Source organism: Sapajus apella, unplaced genomic scaffold (genome assembly GCF_009761245.1).
Source record: "Sapajus apella isolate SASKATOON/1434 unplaced genomic scaffold, GSC_monkey_1.0 scaffold2, whole genome shotgun sequence".
NCBI classification, from domain to species: Eukaryota; Metazoa; Chordata; class Mammalia; order Primates; family Cebidae; genus Sapajus; species Sapajus apella.
In genome coordinates this window covers 29,893,929-29,914,223 of record NW_022436942.1, presented here as the reverse complement: position 1 = coordinate 29,914,223, position 20,295 = coordinate 29,893,929, and the positions used below count along the sequence as shown (strand labels likewise).

The window sequence follows — 20,295 nt, the reverse complement described above, 5'->3', positions numbered from 1 at the left end:
ACTGGTCATATATATATATGACCAGTAATAGGAGCTTCGGTTATATACACACACACACACACACATACACACATATATGTATATGTATATGTATACACACATATATGTATATATTTGCTTTATTTCAAATATCCTAGTGACGAAGCAAAATTCTATATGTTTTCAACATCATCTTTGATAATGAATGGCATTGTTAAGTTCTAAGTTTGATAATTTGGTTTCATCTCTCTGCTTCATCTCTTACTATGTGACCTTGGGTGAATTACTTAACCTCTCTGTGCTACAATTTCCTAATCTAAATAAAGACACTATTAACAGTACATTTTTATAGACTAGTAATGATTAAGTGACATAAGACATAAAATGCTATTAGTTGCTCTATCTGACACATACAGGAGCCAACAATAAGTGCAATGACAAAAATGGTAATAATTATGTCACTCCAGAGTTTTGTGACTGACTCCTTATTGGACCACATATACCTATTTATTGCTGTGGAACAGTTTACCCCAAATTTTAGTGGCTTAAAACAATACACATTTATATCTCACAATTTCTGTGTGCCGGGAACTGGGGAATGGCTTAGTTGGGCGTCTGGCTCAAGGTCTTTTCATGAGATTTCAACTGAGCCATTAGCCACGCCTTCAGTCAGCTGAAGGCTTGGCTGGCACTGAAGGATCTGCCTCCAACAGGGCTCATTCACATGCTGTTAGCCAGAGACCTCAGTTCCCCACTGTGTGGTTCTCTCTTCATTGGGCTGCTTGAGTGCCCTCAAAATTTGGCCACTAGCTTCCTCCAGAGCAAGCAACTCAAGAAAGATAGCAAAGAGGAAACTGTAACACCTTTATGGCCTAGTCACACACCATCCTTTCTGCCATATTCTGTTTATTGGAGGCAAGTCTTTAATTTCTGCCCACATTCAAGCTAAGGGGAATTAGTCTCTACATTCTTTTAGAAGAAGTGTCAGATAATTGGGTGACTACAGTTTTAAACCATCACTGTCCTCATGGGCTGGTTAGTCTTTTCCTGAAACTAATTATGATCTTTATTATCTTTAACCCCAGTTATATGTAAAGTGAAATTTAAAACAAATGTTAGCCTGCCAAGTCCTGTTAATTTTTAATTATTTTTAACTCCCATTTACGTATATGCTATGAAACTTTCTTCCTCTAGTACTTCCTACCTCAGCTCCTCTTTGATTTTCTCAGTTTCGGTGGTGATTGTAAGAGATTATATTTACCCAGAAGATGTTCAGTGACTATGCTTTACTTTAAAAAATATGGGAATGGGAGGTTTTTCTTTGCTACACCCATTTTTTCACCACATTCCACTGAGAAGGGAAGCTGAAAAGCTTTGAATTTGCTCTTTTTCAAGAAAGCAACTAAGCAACCACTAGGATATAACACTGTGTATTGTAATTGTCAGTTTGCATGGCTGTCTCTGCATTAAAGCAGCAGCACAGCATGGTTGCTAGGGGTACTCTAGTGTTAGTGTGGCTTCAAAGCCTGATTTCATCACCCACTTCTTGGCTGCGTACCCTTGGGTGACTTATTTAACCTATCTCAGTTTCCTGTCTGAAAATGGTGAAAGAGTCTTACCAACTGTCTTAGGTACTTTTATTAAAGTTACATGAAAATTAATTGACATGCCTGTAAAGAATTGAGAATAGTCTGACATCTAATAAACAATAAATATATGTTGTTTGTTATTTTATGAACAGACTGAAAACTCACTGAAATGCATCATCGTTTTTTGTTTTGTTTGGTGTTTGTTTTTGTGACACAGGGTTTCCCTCTGTTGTCCAGGCTGGAGTGCAGTGGCAGGATCTCAGCTCACTGCAAACTTGACCTCTCAGGTTCAAGCAATTCTCATACCTCTCAGCCTCCTAAGTAGCTGGGATCACAGACATGAGCCACTATGCCTGGCTAATTTATTTTTTTTTTAAGGTGAGGTTTCACTATGTTACCTAGGCTGGTCTTGAACTCCTGGGCTCAAGGGATCCTCCTGCTTCAACCTCCCAAAGTGCTGAGATTACATCATGAACCACTACATCCAGCCTTGAAATGAATCATGTTTATCTTTCCAACCTCCCTCGTCCCGTTTGCCTATCTTCACACAGATAGCACATGACAGATTAATCTCATCCATCTCGGAAGATCAGGAGATCTGGCCAGGACATAATGGTCAGACATAATGGGACCTGAGAGTCTAGATGAGATGAGATAGTAAAATATGTATAATTGGTAGAGTGTAGCCTGACTTATCTCCAGAGGGAAAGGAGAGAGACAGGGAGTTGGGAGACCTGGTACAAACTCCAAATCCAAAGTATAAGAGCAGGAGCATAAATGAGAAATAAGGTCAAGAACCAGCACATACAAGAAATGGCATGAAATATAAACTCATCATCTCAGGCTTATGGGTGAGCTTTATGCCAGGAATAAAGATGGGCCCAAATGTCTGTCAATAAACACATACGGATCAAGCGATGGACACCAAAAACAAATATTGACATGCACCAGATGATCAATACATAACAGGTTTCTATTTACTGTTACTTCCTTTACAGGAAAATAACAATTTTGTTGTTGGAAAGAACTCTAAATTGAGGGGAAAAAAATGCTATAATTTATTAATACATATACTTTAAAAAGAGTAAATCTGTTTATTCTTTCCTGTTTCATTCATTAGATCCCCTCAGCAGAGTGTGTTTAAGACCAAAAAATGTAACCGATTCATTGAGCACCTACATTAATGCTAATTATATTAGGGTAAGTAAATTAGTACAGATTTCTTTCCGGTGACTTGCTATTTGGAATTGTTGGTTTTATTTTGTTTTTCCTGGAGTAGATTAAGTTTGGTTTAACTTGATTACCAGCAAGATTTTGTTTTGTTTTTTTATCTTAGTCATAATCAACATGGGTAATGGGTCCTTCATGATGACTTTCCTTTTACTGCTGGTCTCTGGCAACAGTGCTCTATCTATCTGGACATTCTGCTGGGGACTGGGCATTACAACCCTCAATACCATATGCTGTCCTTAACTTGCTACCAAAATAGCCGTGGAAATTGTTGTACTAAAATCAATGAAGCTGTAATCGGTGTTGCTTTTGTACTAGCACAATTATTTTGTTGAAGATCTTTCACCTAAATTTTCACTGCAAGGCACGAACTTAAAAACCAATAATTTTGTCTCTCTACTCCATCTAGGGCTACAGCGGCAAGGAGAAAGCATTCATTGCCACGCAGGGCCCCATGATCAACACCGTGGATGATTTCTGGCAGATGGTTTGGCAGGAGGACAGCCCTGTGATTGTTATGATCACAAAACTCAAAGAAAAAAATGAGGTATGATCTTTAATCAAGTTCTGAGTGTTATACGTGTTCTGTTGCTATAGAAGAGACATTGTATAAGTAAAATTGCCAGACTCAGGTTTAAGATGGAAACTTTGAGACATTTAAAGGCTAAGTCACTTAATACATCCCAAATAAAACTGCTGTTATCCTATGAATGTCACCTTTCTTTCAGGCAAGTCAATATACTTGGTATACACATATCTAATTTGTACCCTAAAAAGAAATAAGGGGCCATGAATTAGCACCCTAATTTATGGGCAGGTAAATAAAAACTTATTTGCTCACACCCTGAATCATTTTTGCGCACATGCTATGTGACAGGCACTACTCTAGTCATTGGGGATACAATAGTAAACAAAACACACCAAGGTCCCTGCCCTGGGTAGATTTTAGCTTTCTAGAGGGAGAAGACAGACAGAAAACACTACGCATAATAAACTTTTAAATAGTATAACATATTAGAAGATATGAAATGCTATAGGAAAAAAGTGGAGCAGACTAAGGAGAATGGCACACCAGGCAGTAAGGAGGGGGTCATGGGGAACTGCAGACTGCAGTATTAGAGAGGGTGGGCAAGGTGAGCCTCATTAAGAAAGTGAGATTTGAGGGCAGCAACAGAAACCAATAAACTTTCTCAATATCTTCATAGTAAGAAATCCAAGAAAGAATTTGATTTCATTTCCATACTAGTAGTCTTTTCTTTTTTTAATTTTGTTATTATACTTTAAGTTCTGGGGTACATGTGCAGAACCTGCAGGTTTGTTACATAGATATAGACGTGCCATGGTGGTTTGCTGCATCCATCACCCCCTCATCTACATTAGGTATTTTACCTAATGCTATCCCTCCTATATCCCCCCACCCCCGGCTATCCCTCCCCTAGGCCCCCAGCCCCTGACAGGCCCCGGTGTGTGATGCTCCCCTTCCTGTGCCCGTGTATTCTCATTGTTCAACATCCACTTCTGAGTGAGAACATGCGGTGTTTGGTTTTCTGTTCTTGTATAGCAGTCTTTTCTAAGGATTTAGCTTGCAGAATACTTGTTCTGTATTTTGCATTATAAAAATACGATGGTGATATTCGTGAGGGCTGATTTCTGTGGCACTGCTTACATTTTAGGACAACTTACTACAATAATTTAGCTTCTCATTTTCATCAGCATTTTTGTGTTCACCATGACAGTAAGAATTTAAGAAAACAGCACTCCTTTATACGCCTTTGGTGATTATAACCCTTGAGTACAGTATAATCCTGCTGCTAATGGACATCACTGAGGCTTACTAAACAGCAGTTTATACATGTTTCAAAGTTTGTTATTTTCTTCTATTTTTGCTACAATAGGTGAAACATTTTTTTCCTGAAATTTATTCTGGAAAAGTAGTATATTTTTGGCCAATAGATAAAGTTATATACTCAGTTCACTACATGACTTACTAACTAATCACACTTCTATGAATCTGACATGAAAGCCTGAGGTGGCGTTATAAAAACAACCCCTAATATTCTCAGCTGTTTTCCGCACAGTGTCAATCTGTCAACATATTAAGTCACTGACAGTTCCCTCACAATTGTTTAATATACATGACGTTTTTATGATAGAAAAGATTTTTCAAGTTTAAAAGGTATATTCTCTGCATGTATAGATTTGTGCATTCCTGCGAACTTACATGATATGGCAGACTAGATAACCTGAGAAACTTCCCACTACAAAACCAGTTACACTGTGCAGAATATGAAACATTGTGCAAAGCAGAGCTTTAACAGTAAAGGAAATCCCAGGGGTTAATAAAAAGAGACTAAAAGGCATAAAACCAGAAAATTAAAGATATTGTAATGGTAAGACAAGAACTAGAGACAAAGCCTGATTTTGCCGGAGCCAGGTGTTGGAACTGAGACCTTACATAAAGAAAGCACCTTCAACGGCAATACCTTCCGTAAAAAAGCAAACCACAAAAATAAGTCTACCTACTAAAATAGGACGATGCTGAGAAATTCATCTGTCTAAGTCTGGCCTTCTTATGACATAAACAAAAGGCTCTCTTGAGTATTTAAAGCTGAGAAACCTCAGAATTCAAAAATTAAGAAACACCAAGCGAAGTCATTAACATAAAAAGTAATACCAGGTTGGTAACGTCCTATGATACTTTACATAAACAAAGGCAAACACTTTCCGATGCCCATATTCTTAGCTTATTCCTCACAGATTTCCATAGAAAAGCCCAGCCAGGGCAAAGCGAGAGAGCTGACTAGAGAAGCCGAATGCTCATACTTCCCACCAAAAAGGGCCAAAACAACAGACTAAAAAGTACGTTTGGACTGGAGTGTTTGAGGGAGTGCACTGGAATAGCTCAGGGGAGAGACCAAAAATCTGTGGGACAAGGGGACCTTTAGGGAGTGTCACGCAGAGAAGAGAATGAAACACCCTGCCTCTGCCACACTACCATCTTCCCAGCTGGGATTAGCTCAGAACAAGGAGACGCATCCTCAGTGAGGACTAGGCAAGCAAGAGGCCCCAACAGCCCCCACTAATGTTGCAGATACCTGCACTCTTTGTTGCTGAGAATCCTGCAGTTCCTACAGGCCCTGAGTCCAGTTTGGGAAGCTGCCCGACAGCCACACGGCTACACTGCCCCAAAGAAGGAGCCCATGTTGTATCCCCTCACCCCTGTGACCCAAGTTGCAGCTATATGATGCCATTTTAAAACCAGAGCCACAAATAGAGTACCTCCTGTTCCAGGAGGCAGTAGCCACAGTCTCTTTTCATTCCTGAGCCTACACTGCCATTACACTACCTTCACTCTCACGGTAGTACACCATTCCCTTGCTGAGCGGCTATAGCTCCCTACCCCCTGGAAACAGGCTGCCTAGGAGGTGTTCCACCTTTCACATCCTAATGACTGCAGCACCTTGAACCCTGTGTTTCAGAGCCTAGATCCAGTGCCCCATCCTTGGAGCCCACAGAGCACCTTGCCTTCAAAAGGAACAGACAATCTTGCTCAGCAGAGAAATCAAGTCCATACTGGCCTCATGCACAGTCAGCATGCTCATCAGCCAACAGCCCCATTCCAAAGGGAGCCCCACCCAAACCAGTGGGCCAGCCCCTGCATGCCCCTGGTACACTCAACAGTTGGGTGCACTACTTCTAAGGATGCCCCAACCTGAGCTGGCAGACCTGTCCACATATGCCACCAGTGAGCTCCCAGCTGGACATTGCCTTTTCAGGGGACTTTTGCCTTGAGTTGGCGAGCCAGGCCCCATGCTTGCCAGCCAAGTACACTGCCTCCAAAGGAGCCCTAACCCAAGCTGGCAGACTAGCTGCTGCATGCTCACCAGCCATGTATGCATCTCACAGTGGGCCCCCACATTAACCAGTGGACAAAATACTGCATGTTCTCACTCATAAGTGGGTGTTGAACAGTGAGAACACATGGACACAGGAAAGAGAATATCACACACTGGGGCCTAGTGAGGGTGGGGGTGCTAGAAGAGGGATAGCAGGGGGTGGGGATAGGGGAGAGACAGCATTAGGAAAAATACCTAATGCAGATGACGGGCTGATGGGTGCAGCAATCCATCATAGCTCATGTATACCTATGTAACAAACCTGCACATTATGCACATGTACCCCAGAACTTGAAGTATAATTTAAAAATTAATAAATTAAAAAAAAATAAAAAAACCTCAGCAAACATAAGCTTACAATCAAAATTATGAGGCACACAAGTAAGACACTGTGAGAAAATATCAGAAGCAGCAACAATTAATAGAAATAACTTCATGGAAATTAAAATAATTGAAATGACAAATGTAGGCTACTTTTTAAAATTATTAAGCACAAAAAAATAAAAATTTGACACAGGAACAAGTTACTATCAAAAAAGACTAGGAAGATTTAAAACAAACCAACGAAGACTAGAAATAAACATTATAATGACATTAAAGTTTTTAAAAGTCTTGTTAGATAGGTTTAGCATCAAACAAGACATAGCTAAATGAATAATGAATGGATTTGAATATAAAGCTAAGGAAAATATCTAGAAGATCAAAATGACCAAAATATAGGAGTGTTTAAGAGACATAGAGGATAGCATTTGATGTCCAATATACCATAACAGGTGTTTTAGAAGGAGAAGGAAGAGAATATGAGAAGGAATATTTGAAGAAATAATAGCTAGAGATTTTCCAAAGCTGATGGTAGACTTGAGCTCTAAGAGGTAAAAAGCACAATAAATCCTAGGGTGAATGGGTAAATAGAAATTCACAGCTAGACACATCTCAGGAGCTGAAAAAGCACCAAAAGAAATGAATTACACACACCAGAGTAACCAAAAAAAAAAAGAAGGGGAGGGGGGGCTTTTCTATAGCAAAAATAGAAGCCAAAAGTCAGTCGAATATTACCTACAAAGAACTGAAAGAAAATACTCGACTACCCAGAACTTTATATCCAACAAATCTATCCTACAGGGAAGGTGTGAAAGACATTTTCAAACTAACAAAAATGGAAAGAATTTACCACCAAAAAAATCTTACCAAAAGAACTACAAGGAAAGATATAACAGAATGAAGAAGATTCAATCCAGAAAAAAGTACTCAAATATAAGAAATAATAATGAGCAAAGAAAGTAAAATATGAAGGTGAAACTAAAATACTGGATAATGATAGTATTTAAAATTTGAGAAGATGAAGAAAGTTAAAATATTTCTGTGTTATTCATGAAAACAGAAATATAAGCTAAGGTTAGCCTTTAAGGTAAATATGCATGTTAAAATTTTAAGATTAGTCACTAAAAGGATGGAATGAGAATGTATAATTTCCAATCCTGCAAAAGAGGGAAAAGACAGAATTTCAAAAATAAACTAAAATAAAAGAGAAAACAAAAGGTAACATGGAAAAATCAGGATAAACTTTTAGCTAATTGAGAGAGAAAAAAATGCAAATCATACTAAATATAAACAAATAACTTGCAAATTAAACATGAGATTACCAAATTGATAAAATAAATAAATTCAACCAAATGCTGCCTACAAGAGGACACAGAAATGTTAAAATGAAAAGGATGGAAAAAACACAACAAACTAATACTAATCAAAAATGGAGTCAGATAAAACTGACTCTCAGTCAAAAGAATCATTACTAGAGAGGTTACCAGAGATAAAGAATGTCAGATAAAAATGACTTTCAAATCAAAACAATCATTACCAGAGAGCTTACTAGAGATAAGGAATGTCAGTCTATCACACTAAAATGTGAAATTCACAAGATTATAAATTTATACATAACCTCACCCCAAATATCGGAAGCATTAATGGACAGAATTAAAGAAGGAATTGATAAATCACCATCATACTGGGAGAAACCCAACAAAAAGAAGATAATAATATTTATTAGTATTGTATTAAGCAGACAAAAAATTAAAAAAAAAATAGAAAAAGCTTATACATAACCTTTACACAAATCAACAAGCTTAATTTAATGAACATATATAGAACCTTCCAATCAATAATCTCATAAATTTTTAAAGCATGAGATTTTGTGAAAGGTGACCAACTACAACTACATAACAAGTCTTGGCAAATTTCAAAGAATAACTATAAATATGCTTTGATTACATTGCATTCAATTAGAAATAAAAAACAAAAAGGTCAGATTAAAAATACACGTTGACAACTTTTAAAAGGAAGTTTTAACACACACACAAATTTTATGGATCAAAATGAATTTATAATAAAAATGTAAATTAGCTACAATTCAGGGATGGTGAAAATACTACACATCAAATCCTGTGAGATGCTCCTAAAAATGTTCATAGAAGGAAATTTATAGGCATGAATATGGTATTATAAAATAATTTGTGATCTAAGCAACAGACTTAGGTAAGTAAAAGAACTATAAAATAAACGGGAAAGACAAAAGGAAGGAATAATGAAGAATAAATGTTAATTAAACGTAAAACAAAGCTAAAAGGATTGATGAGGCCAGGCATGGTGGCTCACATCTGTAATCACAGCACTTTGGGAGGCTGAGGCAGGAGGATCGCTTGAGGCCAGGAGTTTGAGACCAGCCTAGACAATGTAATGAAACTCCTGTTTCAACAAAAAATTTAAAAATTAGCCAGGCGTGGTGGTGTCTTAGTGCCTGTTGTCTTAGCTACTCAAGAGGCTGAGGCAAAAGGATCCCTGGAGCCCAGAAGATTGAAGCTGCGATGAGCTATGATTGGGCTACTCTGCACTTCAGCCTGGCTAACAAAATGAGACCCTGTCTCAGCAAAAAGAAAAAAAAAAAAAAAAAAAAAAAAAAAGGATTCATGTGAACACAAGTCAATTTTTTGAAGTCTAATCTGCAAAACTAACAATTAAAACTCAAAAATATTTAAAATGACTATAAATAAAGCAAAGATTTTTAAAAAGAGGACACTGTGAACAACCTCATGCAATATTTAGCGCCATTTCACAGGTCTAAGCAAAATGACTTACCCCTGCCCACTTTGATTTGAATTTTCTGAGTAAATTGTCGTGAAATAAATATTTTCAAAGTGCATTCATGCCCTTACAAATTTCTTATTATTATTATTTCTCTTTCTTCTATTACAAATAAAATCTTATAAAATCAACATAGTACCATAATTTATAAAACTATTTGTAAATATAAGTATATAAATGTTTTAAAACAATTAAATTATATTTTCTCCAGAAAAAAATACTTATTATATGCAATTTAGTGTTGCATATATACTGAGGATTAACACTTGGCAAATGTTATGTGAAACAATATCTCACAAGGATTACAGAATAGATTGTAGTAACTGTGTAAGATACGTTGTGGTTTTTGTTCTTTTGAGAATTTCAATCTTTGAACCTTGTCATATATGTTTATCTGTGCTCGCTCTTAGAGAAAAAGTCAGGACTGTGCCTTTAGTGCTTTACCACATTCTTGAATCAGGGTTTTATCAGGACAGAAATTAAGATTGTCATTTAGGCTAGAGGCATTTCCTAGAGGGTGTGTAATATGTGACATGTTTTAAATAAATCCATTAGGAATGGTGAGCAATTATTAATATGCCAAAGCCCCAGCAGATGGTTGCTCTCATCCTCCTTCTCCAAGACCAAGAATGTCATTGCACCAGAACTGCTGTATAAATCAAATAGGTATTTCTTTTTTTGTTTGTTCTTTGCTTTGGCGTGACAAATTTATTGAAGAGAGCTCTGTCCTTCTCCCTTCTACCTAGAAAAGGAGGCTTGTAGGGCTGGCATCTGCCCACATCTGGCATGCGGCCTTTCCCTGGGTGAGGCTGCGTGGGAGCAGATACCCCATTCTATGTCCAGGGCCTGTGCAGAAGCCATCACACCACCTTGGTGATGATGACACTTAGCTCTTCAATCTGACATTGGGCTTCATTCCTCTTCTTAGGACAGGAAGTTTCCTAAATTCACTGACACCTGGGCAGGTCCCAGTCAGGATGACATCCCCTGGATAGAAGGTCACAAACTGGGAGACCCAGGCTATTGGCTCTTCCATCTTGAACACCATCTGGTTTGTGTCCTGAATCACGTCCCCTTTCACTTGGCAGCAGATCTTTAAGTTGTGTGGTTCTGCTACACTGTCCTTGGTCACCAAGACAGAGCCCAGAGGGCAGAAGGTGTCAGAGATTTTTCCCAGCAGCCAGTGTTTCCCATTACGTCTCATTTGCCAGTTCAGGAACACTCACGTCATGAGACACAGTGAAGCCAGCCACATGCGCCATGGCATCTGTGGCCTTGATGTCCTTGCCTTTCTTTTCAATGACCATGGGCAGCTCCACTTCCCAGTCTACCTCCTGGCTCTCTGGTGGGAGGACCACCTCATCATAGGGCCGCACGATGGAGCTGGCAAACTTACTGAAGATGATCGTCTCCATGGGCATGGGCACGTTCTGTTCTTTGCAGTGGTCCACATATTTCCTGCCCACACACACTACCATATCTAATGGTGTGGCTGGAGCCAGGAAAGTTACCTCCGACCATGGTAGGACTGGCAGTTGGGAAGCCAGGGTTCTTCTTGCCACTGAGAGGGTGGCCTCTATCTGCTCTAAAAACTACATCATCATCTTGGGGAGTGTGGGGTCAAAGGCACTGAGATTGATAACTCGTCCACCATTCCCCATCTCCAGGCCCAAGTGAGGCCCCACCAGGTGGTGTGCCATGAACTGCATTAGTCTCATGTCTCTGGAGGGTTGAAAGGGCCTCTGTTGAGCCTGCAGCACAGCTGTGAGCAACCTCCTTCTACCAGAGACCAGCATCAGTGCCTAGCGACAGTGGCCAATCCTCCTGCTCTAGGTTAAGACTCACGGGGTCAGAGGTCAAGGGTGGCAGGTGCCTAAGCACTGGCACCAGTGACCGAGGACAGCCGGGGAACTGCAGCAGCCTCAAATATGTATTTCAAAGTAATACAGAGTTGGTTTACCTATGATGCTTAGAGCTCTTCATTCAGCGTCTGCAAGGAAATAGAGCACATCTCGTTCTTTATTTCTCAAGTGCAGTAATTATCCTCGGAGGTAACCTGTTGGTACCACTCTCGGATTTCAGTCTTTACAGGAAAGTCAACTGGATCTGATGAAAGCTAGAATTTTTTTTTTTAACAATTCCTACGCCAATGGGTGGTTGAAGTTTTAATTTTTTTATTTAGCCACTTAATTCAGAAATTGGAGAAATGATTTTTGTTTGTGTGTTACGATTTTTAGCCTCCTGTCTTTTTTAGTGTCTGAGATATACCTTCTGGGGATGTCAAAGTCAAACATTTCTGTTCTATGTCTTCTCTGTGTAATCTGCTTCGTGCTTCTTTTTCCTGCAGCTGGTCATAATCCCAAGTATCAGAATAAAGATTTTGTTATTTTTTATTATTCATTACTCTTTAAAATAAAAATTTATTTCTGTCTAGCCTTTCCAAAAGATGTAAATATAATACTATCCAGGAAACTTTGATGTTTTACAGATCAAAATGATACTGAGAGGTCCGGCACGAAAGAAATACAAAGTAGACTTCACACTACCAGGAAAATTCTGTTTACCAAAAATGTGCCAACTTTCAATTGTGTTAAGTGTCATTGTTTGGAAAAGAAAAAATCATTTCCTCCAGAAAACATATGGAGATGGAGTTACCTTTAGAAATTCCCAGGCTTTATAGTTTCATGAAACTTTCTACTTTCTAACTAGTAAATACATGAATAACTGCCATCTCTTATTTAATAACTCCAATATTCTCATGACCTCAATGTTTATAAAGTGAAAATAAATTAAAAACAAAAAAATAAATAGCTGCAAAAACAGTTAAGTTGCAATTAAAGAGATTTTAATGCTGGTAAGTTTGAGTTCCTTCATTTAGGAAAGTCTTAAGAAGAAGGGAATTGCTCTTCAGAGAAAAAACATTGAAACAACGGTGTTCAAATTCCATTGCTAGAGAAGACATAGTGGCTTAAACCTAGAAAGCTGAAACTGGAAGAGCAATCCAAAAATGGCAAGCAGTGTCTGCACACTTCAGGGAAACAACGTCTTCATACTATTTCTGGATGTTAATTATTGCACTTCTCTCCCCTTTCAGGAAAGAAGGGAAGTATCTATACGTGTTGACCATATTACATACACAGTGGAAGATATTTTCTAGCCACTACCGTTTATTGAATATACGGGCTAAGTGCAATTTAAACATACATAAATTCAGTTTATTTTACTCTAACTCTACAAAGTAGGTTTAACTATTCTCATATTATAAGTGAATATTATAAATGAGAAAACTGAAGCTCGGAGAGACTGAAAGTCTTAAAGTTAGTGAGTGCTGGAGTCCAAATTTCAATCCAGGCTTGTTTAATTCCAAAGCCCAGCCACTTAATCATTGCCCCAGCATTATAAGGGGCCAAATAAGGAATGAAAACATTAGAAGGCAAGCAACCTACTTTTGGTCCCAGAGAGCAATAAGATCTTGAATGTATCTTTCATGAAGTGAAGGAATTACTGGATAATTTGGCCTAACACGCTTCTCTTACTTTAATACAGCCATGCTCTTTCTCTACATTTACATGCATCTTTCATCTGAGTTAAACTACGTGACTTAAGTACTCAAAGCCCATTTTGGCCATTGACTTATTTAGTACTTTGCAAACAGGTTAATCTCAAAAAGCCACAAAAGGAGCCGTATTTTAACTTTTTCCTTCTTTCATTCTCTTCCCTTTTCTATGTACTAAAATTATAGAAAAGATTTCAATTACACATGTTTGGCTGAAAGCTCATATGATGCCTATGGGTCTGAAAAGTGAGTATGTGCCCAAGGGGAAACACAGTCCAGGCAAAACAGCAGCACACAAAGGCAACCAAGAAACCACATAGCACGCCTGAGTTGGGCAATTTGGTGTGATTTGGGCACATGTGACCTGCTAGGGTGTGAAAGGAAATGAGACTGGAAAGTTAGGCAATGGCAAAGAACATAGAACTATGCTAATAATTAGTTTTTAAGTTGGGCTTTTTTATATAGTCAGAAGAAAGCCACTAAAGGTGTTTTTGAAGTAGAGTTGCATAATGCAGTTTTTTTAATATCAGGAATAAAATTGGTAGCAGGATATAGGACTTGGAATTGAGAAGAGCAAGAGGAAGCAAGGAGATAGGTCAGGAAGTTGTAGCAATAGTCCAGGCAAGAAATACTGAAGTCCTGACTAAGGTGGTCATAGAGTAACTGAGAATGGGAGAATGGGAGACACTCCAAAGGCATTCCATTATAATCCCAGCACTTCAGAAGACCAAGGTGAAAAGATCACTTGAGGCCAGGAATTTAAGACCAGCCCAAAATATTTTCCAGGTATATATCAAATTGTACCATCATCTTCAGTATGTGAAATGCTTCAGCTAACCTCAATGATACTTAATACATAATTCCTCTTTCTAAAACATTCTATGCTGTATGTGTTTGTGTATATTCATTCATTCAACAAGCATTTATCAACAATGTACTTCAAGCATTAGAGGAAACACTTGGATCATATTCTTATTGACAAAACTGACAAAAAGTCCCTTCCATCATGGAGTTTACAACTAAATATGGTAGATAAGCAAGCAAGAAAGAAATATTGCATACAATGATATCAATATACTGCATAATATTGTATATACTATATTTCAGTATATCTGTTATGTATTGTATATTTGTATCGCTGATAACACAGTATAGGGAAAAAGAAAACAGGGCAAGATAAGATTTGCAACATCAAATTGGGTAATGACTGTGAGTATCTTTGATCAAAGCAGGTAAGGAAATTAGTCAATACAGTTCTGGTAGAAGACAGAAGAAACAGCTAATGAAAACATTCCGTATCCCCCAGTATGTTTGAGAAGGGTCAAGGAAGCCACTGTGGCTGAAGCCAAATGTCCAGGGGAGAGAGTGGTAGGAGATGAGGTCAAAGATGTAACTGTCTCTTAGAAGTAATTTACTGAGGTAGCTTGTACCGTGCACATATCAGAAGAGTTAATGTCAGAAGAACTTGGTTGGAGCCTGAGTTCTATCACAATTTTGCCTCCTGTAAAATGGGGATGATATGACTTCTCTCACCTTGCAAAGATATTGGAAGGGATTAACTAATATTTTACATATAGGTAACTCTTGGTATATTAGAAAGTACTGTGCAATATTACCATTGCTATTAGCCTAACATAAATATTTTTAAATTTGTAGACAGCAGCCTTCAAAAACCTTAAGAAGACCTGCATTAAGCTGCATTAAGTCAAACTGCAGCTACCATATATATTTTTCATTAATTGAATACATTCCAAGAAAGTTTTTTTGGCAATATAAATATTGACTAAGCATAGCCCATGTTTGCCTTAAAAAAGTTTGTTTATTAAAATTTTTATTTTTAATTTTGTGGGTAGATAGTAAGTATATATATTTATGGGATACATTGCCTTAAATTTCATTATAAAATCAGATGTGCATTCATTCAGACAGAAAAATTGGCTACTCAATAGATATGTAAATTTTACTTTAAAATAAAGTAGACTTTATTAAACTATATGTTTGAGGAGAGAATAAATTATTCTGGTAAGATACTAATAAGAAAATGTTAATTATGCCATGTTATATTCTAAATGCATAAAATGAAAGTGTATCTTCTCTATCATGTATAATTGGCTAAAAAAGAGTAAAAGGTAATCTAGAAGGTTTAACAAATAACATGGAAAGCTTAGAAATTGGAATGTTGGCTCTTCATAGAACAAATATTTATGGAGCACTAACAATGTGCTTGAAAATTAATCCTTGCAATAAACGTATTTGTAAACCCCATTACAAATGAGAACACTGAGGCACAGGAAGGCAACTTGCCCAAAGCTAAACAGCTGACTCCCAAGCTCCTCTTCCTCCTTATCCTTATCCTCCTCTTTCCCCTCTTCCCTCTCTTCCTCCTCCTCCTCCTCCTCACCATTACACTATGCTGTGACCTCGAATCCACTTATGATGGAAAAGAATAGGCTACAGTGCAAGAAGTGATTGCGTCCAGAGAGTGGTGTGTATAGCTTACATTCAAGGTTAGAAATCTTTAACCATTCTCTTTAGGAAAAGGAGATAGACAAGATACTGATTATATTTAAAAAAAAAAACAACTGTTCAATCTGTTTATTCAAAGCAGTGGACAATTTTAAAGTGTGGACTAGGATTATGATGGGGAAGTCACATTCAATTTGCAGGTATCTGTGGAGTAAACTCAAGGATTCATGCTTTGAATTCATGAATGAAAAGAAACGAGCAAACCAAGTCCCATAACTCGAGTGTCAATCCAAACAAGGTCAGAGAAGGTATTATTGTTGTTTAGTCCAATCTAGCAAGCAGACAGAGAAGACTCCCTTTCTGGTATTTAACTTTCCTTTAGAGAATCAAAATTAGATATTATGGATGCTGACATGGGCATCTGGATTCATGGGCATAAATTGGAGTCCAAGATAAATTAGGATCTTATGCAGGACTTTGCTTATGAAACAAGAATCCATTCAACAGGGAGCAAAGAGACCAAAGCTGCCACAAGCATGAGCAAGGCCACCTAGCCTCTGACTTAGGTCCATCATGTGGGTAGAGAGGCAACTTGGCCACTACTGCCCAGCAGTGCCAGGCAGCCTAATTTCATTTCATGGGTGACCAGGGGTTTGATGATTATGCTGCCCAAGCAATTAAGGGTGGTTAGAAATTCAGAGGCTGATTGCACCCAAACAAAGTAAGTCTCCTGTCCTTCCAGGCACGCTTATATTCCAAATCAAACTTTGCACCTTAATGTTTAATCCACAGTGTTATATTCAAACTGCTTTAGCCTGAAGCCCTTTTTGTTAATAGAGTTAATCAAAAATGGGCAATGTGGGAATCATAAAAAAATTCTTTATTTTATCTTAAAATGTACATTTGTTGATAGTCAAATGTGTTCATTTATTATGGGATTCAGTCTTTTATGAGTGTTGGTCTGAAGATGGAGTTCTAGATCATATAGTTTGTCAATTGCGTCATTTATATATTATCAAAATTTTCCATTTTAGTTCCTTTAAACTGAAAGAGAACATAGAAAAGCCTATGAAACAATATGAATGCAGATTTCTGTTAGATTTTTTAACTTAGAGACAAACTTCTATAATTGTCTCAACTGTCCCTGATTTGACTGTAGTTTTCCTTACTGGTTTACTGTTTTCACCAGTGAAAAGCTTACTCAACTTACACAATTATTTCATAAGACTTTTTTTTTAATTTTAACACTCAAATTTTATTAATGTCTGTAATATGTAATTAAATTGCTGGACTTCAATAATGAGTACAACTGCCATAAAGGGGTTTTGATATAAATGCAACTCGAAGAGCATACAGATGAAAGGATGATATCAGAAGTACTGAGCTTAGGAAGAGCATGAACTAAGACCACGCAGGGCCGCATGTGCCTCAACATATTTGAAGGAGGGAACAGAGGACATTGGTCAATGCCGTGGTTAACAGGGTTTGTTAAGAGTCACTGTAGAAAGCAAAGATAGAAAGTTGCATTCATAAAGTGGTATTTTCTTGGAAAACTCTAGCCCCCAAGGCAATTTTTCCTTATCAAAACACCTGAACCTCAGTGTCCTCAGCTGAAAAATAATTTAAATAATAATACCTGCTATCCACCCTATCTTCTTCAAAGGATTGTGGAAGGGGCCAAATGATGTTGGTGAAGGTACTTAAATCTCTGAGCCTAGCACTAGGAATAAGATTAGCCATAGTAATAATAATTTTAGATAATCTGACCCATTCTATCCCTCTCATATATTAATATAACCCAAATGAAGCTAAGCATGAAGATTTTATTTACTTAGAGCCACATTCTATGTGATGATACAGATGCTTAGCTTATAGAGCAATATCTGATATTTAAATATACAAAATCTAAAAGAAAAATAACTTAAAAATAGATTTTTTTTCAGGCAACTAAACCACTAGCTAGACTTTCTTCTTCATTAAACACAAATAGCCCTAACTTGGTGGGGGCCAGAAGGAGAATCAAGGAAAAAGAAAGATCATAAAAATATGAGTTTGCGGCTGGGAGTGGTGGCTCACGCTTGTAATCTCATCACTTTGGGTGGCAGAGGCGGGTGGATCACCTGAGGTCAGGAGTTCGAGAACAGCCTGGCCAACATGGTGAAATCCCATCTCTACTAAAAATACAAAAATTAGCTGGATGTGGTGGCACACATCTGTAACCTCAGCTACTCGGGAAGCTGAGGCAGATGAACCTGGGAGGTAGATGTTGCAGTAAGCCAACACTGTGCCACTGAACTCCAACCTGGGTGACAGAATGAGACTCTGTCTCAAAAAAAAAAAAAAAAAAAAAAAAAAACGCTTGCATTTCTTTGTGTTACACATCCTACATTTGCTGTAAACCACCAATTACAAAGAACTGGTTAATGTCCAAAATCTTTTCAGTCAGGGTTTCATAATTACTTGTTTGCACAAGAGACACAGTCCTCTGGAAACCCTTTTTTTCTTCCAAATTATGGATTCTTAGAATTAATAGATAATTTTACTGAAAGGATAAGCCTAGTTAGCAAAAGAATAGTGATGATTTAGGGTTATATTCTGCTAAATAGCATGTTATTTTGAATTACCTACAATGAATGTGGTTTCACAGTATTATCTGTAAGGCAGCGTTTTTCTTCCTTGCATTTTCTGCCTCTTTTATCTCACTGTTAGCACCACAATAAAGAAACCCTAGAAAGCTGTACAGGAAAATAATTTGAACATGAACTTGTACTCTCAGAAACAACTGCATTTGCAGCTCTCCGCCACTTCATATTCAAAAGTACCCACATTTATCTGGTCTCTTTTTCTACTGTCATCTAAATGGGGGGAAGAATGTATTCAGTGTGTAAAAATAAGCTATTGTATCTCAGAAAGGAGATGGGATGCTAATTAAGGGTTATGTGAATGAACAAGTCACATTGCATTATCTACTGGGAGCTGGCTGCCAATTGCTTTTTTGGTAATGAGTCAAGAAAAACATTCAAGAAGGCCCCTGCAAGCTTGGGAGAGAAGCGAGCAGCATTTCCATTTATCAAGTAGGTGCAGAAGCCTGTTCAAGTATTAAGAATCAGGGTGCAGACAGCAAGCTCCTGTCTTGCAGCTTTTCTTACTGGTTTTGAGAGCCCCCTTCCTAAAGAGAGGCCTCCTGCTCAGGTCTGATCATGGACAATGGGGCACGTACGACAGACTGCTGGACTGCTGAATGAATGCCTCTTTCTTTGTTCAATACCTTTTTCAAGATTCTTTGTCATTCTTCCTGGACTCATCGGGAGGCATGGGTTTTAAGATACACAATAGCTCGGGTCTTACAGCAAAATAATTGATGCTTCGTTGAAAGAAACCAGGCAAATTGGTTAGTATGATTACCTTTAACAAAGTGGGTAAATTGTAGACATTTGGCAACTCATAGATTTGGAGAGAAATGAGTTGCTCTATTTTAAAAAGATTTCTTCTCTTAATGTTAACGTAAAGTCAGCCAGAGTAAGCCTTTTGGTCTGGTAGCCAGAGAGTCTTGGGTGGCATGTAAATAAAGCGGAAACAATTTACTTCATTTGAAAAAAGGGTCAAAATGTGGAGGATGTAAATGTGCTTTTATTGTAATGGATGAAAGAAACTGATTTCCTAGGTGAAGTGACTTCTTTCCCTGTGCTAGCATGTAGAGTAGTGGTGCTTAGCGCGATACAGCCCTGGGGGCGTGTTTCTGATACTCTACGTGCCTTTTCCTTCAGTTCTGTAATTTTGCGAGTCTTTTGCTGCTCTTTTAAATCTATAAGCATTTAAATTTTTATCAAGTGTCTTCATATGCCTTTGACATAGATGTGAAGAGACAAGTGTCCTGGGTATTAAAAGGTCCTGATTGAAGGCAACAAGTGAAAGAATTCTACGTAAATGTGTGGATGGTTGGGAGAAAATCAGTGCTATTTAAACTTTCTGATATTAACATTGCTTCCAAGAGCACTCAAAATAAAACATCAACATTTGTCATTTTACATTCTTTATCATCAAAATTTGTGGTAAAAAAAAAAATAGTTATTTTGCAGTTTAAAAAGCAAAATAATATGACATATGTATGCTTGCATCTCACTTTGCAATTTTTAATTAATAATGGTAACTGGATATAATATGAAAATAATATTTAGTGCATGAAGATCTAATCACTTTAGGCAAAAAATCTATCACCCAGTAGTTTTAAAATAACAATAATATGTTTTTAAGTGCTTATTCTGTGCCTGGCTTTATCCTAAGTACTTTTCATGTAGCGAATCGTAAAGAAACTGTAACCAAATGAGTTAGGTATCTTGTTCATGGATTCACAGGTAATGAATGGCAGAACCAAAATTCGGACCCAGGCTCTGAGTTAAAAGTCTGCACATTAACCACCGTACCACGTTGCCTTGCTTGC

The 20,295-nt window shown here is 37.8% G+C and overlaps 1 protein-coding gene and 1 pseudogene across 3 annotated transcripts in view; one reads left to right on the top strand and one right to left on the bottom strand.

The window, feature by feature from the left end:
• PTPRR (protein tyrosine phosphatase receptor type R) overlaps positions 1-20,295 on the top strand; it is a 292,025-nt gene that overhangs the window by 240,109 nt on the left and 31,621 nt on the right. For all 3 annotated transcript variants that reach the window (XM_032295669.1, XM_032295671.1, XM_032295668.1), the window contains 2 exons: positions 2,689-2,768; positions 3,208-3,345. In XM_032295669.1, coding sequence (XP_032151560.1) covers positions 2,689-2,768; positions 3,208-3,345 — 218 coding nt within the window. The remainder of the gene's footprint in view (positions 1-2,688; positions 2,769-3,207; positions 3,346-20,295) is intronic.
• Positions 10,521-11,628, bottom strand: LOC116563118 (annotated as a pseudogene).